We start from the raw sequence: 3,142 nt of genomic DNA, 5'->3' as shown, positions 1-3,142 counted from the left end.
TGGCCAGAAATGCTAGGAAGGAGTTTTTAAAGTGATTTCTCAACAAAATATAGCATGGAGACATGGATGGATAGATGGGTGATTTTGCATGAATATTAAAAATGTATTAAATAGCATTTTTTCTTTTGGTGCTCAAATGCAGTGTAGTTACACTTTAAGCCAGCCATAGGCAGTTTGAATCTCATCTGGGTTGGCAGGGACGGGCTGAGGTTTGAACCATATATGGACAGGTTGATTGTACACAAGCTGATTGTTTAATCAACTTGGGTACAATCAGCCTGTCAGATTTTGCAGGCGATTATTGCCAGTGGCTATAGCTGCTAGCAATAATCACTGTATGCTCTCTATGCAAGGATGGCTGCCAGCGCACCCCCCCCCCCCCTCCGGCTGTGAGAACACAATAGCTCAGTGGGAGAGATTTCCCCATCAACACTTAATGTGTTAATGGAGGAATTAAGCAACTTTCTCTTCTGCAACCTGCATTTGCAGGAAAAAAATTGCTCCATCTAGGGCTGGCTATACCCTACTTGTCAACTACATTATTGTGCCATGTGGCACTAGACTGGTTATACATAGCTAAATCTGAGCTAAGTATACAGTAATTAAGATTTTTTTATTACAATTATTAATAGACAGTTACATGATCAAAATAGAAACCGATGAACTTTTATTGGTTCTGAAACCTGAAGGCATGATGGTAACATTTATTGAACATAACCATTGACGAATCAGTTGTCTGAGGTTTGGACTGCCCAGGATGAGTATAAGTGATTGTATGGGACCATAACTATAAACAGTCACTAAACACCCTGAAATCCAAGGGCTGTCCACTTTGAAGATGTCCAATATCAGTAAAGTTTCCGAGACATAGAAACTAACATAAAGAATAAGAAGGGAGGTGACAGTGCAGGCTGCAGATAGACTTGCTTCCATACTTTGTACACCCATTGCTGTTGCACTTTTCTTGAGCTGTTTGACATGTACAAAAAGATATCTTATGATAAAAAAGTTTGCTATGGCAACCAAAATGAGAGGAACACAGCAGCCAACAATACTAGCAACCAGCAAGTATTGAAGACTCATGTGTGGAGTTCCATATTGTACAGTTGAGTTGCCAGTAAGATTACCATCTATCTGAACAGAGTATTCTTCTTTCTTAATGTTCCAAGCAACTGGGATACTGATAATAAGTGATATAAATACAGAGATGAACAGCATCCAGGGGACCACATCAGAGATGCTTTGCTTGAGACGCATGAAGAAAGTTTGTTCATATGTAACTAGCATCAAATAATAGAAGCCACAGAGGCAAAACATAAACCAGAAACTGGAGAAGATTGTGAAGAGCAGAAGGACGGAGAAGCTGGTATAAACATTGTCCAAGAAATACACATCACTCCAAAGAAAGAGAAGAGAGTCGTTGGCCACCATGGTACACTGAAAGGCAGTGTTGAACAGACCTAGAGTGAAGAGTATCAATTCTCTTGGGTTCGTATTCCTACCTTTAAGCCTGTCCAGTCCATGAGCCACAATGATAAAAAAATTGGTAAAAAACCCAGTCACAGTGCTGATGCCAAGAGCAGAAAGGGATACAATAACAAACATGGGCAATATTTGACTTTCAGCTGCCTCATTACTGTCTCCTTCTCTTCTGAAGGTGAACATTTGTGTTGCAGTCCTGGCTTTTATATCCTGTAAATAAAATTTAAAAAACTGATGACAAAGATATTATTAGACTGAACAAGGAGTATCATTTTTTTTTTACATAACTTACTTGGCGGTATTGATACATCCAAATGATAATTGTCATTATGTAATGTGGGGGCTTATGCACATCTCTAATATACAACACATAAACATCTGAACATTTGCCTTCCAGCTGATGAGAATATCTATTGATATTGTCTTTGGATTGGAAATCAAAGAACAAAGAGTTTAGAACTGAGTTGGAGCTGGCGTGAAATCCTTGATAGCTTGATTGCAGAATGGCAAAGAACTGGGTGGTGAACAAATGCGACGACCTGTAACTACAAAGGTAGTTAATGATTATTATCATAAGTTGCTCAGAAGATTTATCCATTTTCATCATGGCAGTGGTTTACAGCAGTGGTCCTCAACCCTAGCCTACAGGGCCCACTAACAGGCCAGATTTGCAAGATAACTGAAATAAATCACAGGTGATATAATTTGCTGCTCAGTGATTGCAGTATTCTAGTCTGCATCTCCCCAAGGTAATACCTAAAATCTGGCCTGTTAGTGGGCCCTGTAGGCCAGGGTTGAGGACCACTGGTTTACAGGGTCTACATATTTGTCTGACAATTTTTAATGCTCAGTTGAACTATTAGCTAAAAAGCAAAAGGTTTTTTTTTACTTTAATGACATTCTATACATAAAGGTTAAAACCCTTCTGTGTGCAGCCCCCCAGCCACCCTTATACTTACCTAAGCCCGATGTTGATCCAGTGCTGTTTATGAGAGCAGGATTACTGCTCTCTCCTCACTGGTCCAGAGACACCAGCAAGAGCTATTGGTTCCTGCTGCTGTCATTCATAGGCAGTGAGGAGGGTAAGGCCGAGTAGCACTGTGTGTGTCAATGGACACGCAGAGCACAGCTTTGTAGTGAGCCCGCATGAGTGCCCCCAGAAAACTGACCATGTTGAAAAGGATGTGCTCCCATGCCTAGCGTTGTAAGTTTGCAATTGGAAAGCAGAGGGATTGGCAGGATCACCAAGTCTTTCAAACAAAGGAAGCAATACAAAAAGAACAAGATACTATTTACCACAGATACATAATACAGCAGACACATACAGAATCAGAAATATGACACTGTGGGGTATTATATTTGTTAATAAATGTGCCTTTTTATTCCACCAGATCTGTGCACTCTTTTTCATCTCCATCATTGTTCTAGTATATGAACACCCTCAATCTGTTGGATTTAGACCACCCCTATACTCAATAGCCACCTATGACACTTCTTCAACAGTGCTATGCCTATGTGCTTTTATGCAATATCATTTATTTATTTTTTTATTTGTCACAGTGACTAAAAAACCATGACAATTGCCAGGTGCACCAATGAAGCATACATGTAGGCACCTTAGGGTGTCTATGTTGGTTTGCTACTCTTAGTTAGACATAGA

The 3,142-nt window shown here is 40.0% G+C and overlaps 1 protein-coding gene across 1 annotated transcript; it reads right to left on the bottom strand.

Annotated features, from left to right (window-relative positions):
- Positions 1-550: 550 nt before the first annotated feature.
- On the bottom strand, positions 551-1,966 carry LOC309566392 (taste receptor type 2 member 40-like). Its single transcript, XM_082271524.1, has 2 exons — positions 1,775-1,966; positions 551-1,692 (listed from the first exon to the last, which is right to left on the bottom strand). Exons 1-2 carry the CDS (start codon positions 1,808-1,810, stop codon positions 637-639), a joined length of 1,092 nt encoding a protein of 363 aa, XP_082127650.1. The 5' UTR covers positions 1,811-1,966; the 3' UTR covers positions 551-636.
- Between the last annotated feature and the right edge of the window lie 1,176 nt (positions 1,967-3,142).

The sequence above is a fragment of the Pelophylax lessonae genome, assembly GCF_965119305.1.
Source record: "Pelophylax lessonae genome assembly, chromosome: 1".
Classification (NCBI taxonomy): domain Eukaryota; kingdom Metazoa; phylum Chordata; class Amphibia; order Anura; family Ranidae; genus Pelophylax; species Pelophylax lessonae.
This window is presented reverse-complemented; position numbering and strand designations above follow the sequence as displayed.

Bases quoted from the DNA above. Each gene is read 5' to 3' on its own strand.
- LOC309566392 (XM_082271524.1), bottom strand. From the start codon at position 1,810: ATGACAATTATCATTTGGATGTATCAATACCGCCAA. The intron at 1,693-1,774 runs GTAAGTTATGTA...TTTTATTTACAG, and splicing joins GGATGTATCAATACCGCCAA to GATATAAAAGCCAGGACTGC.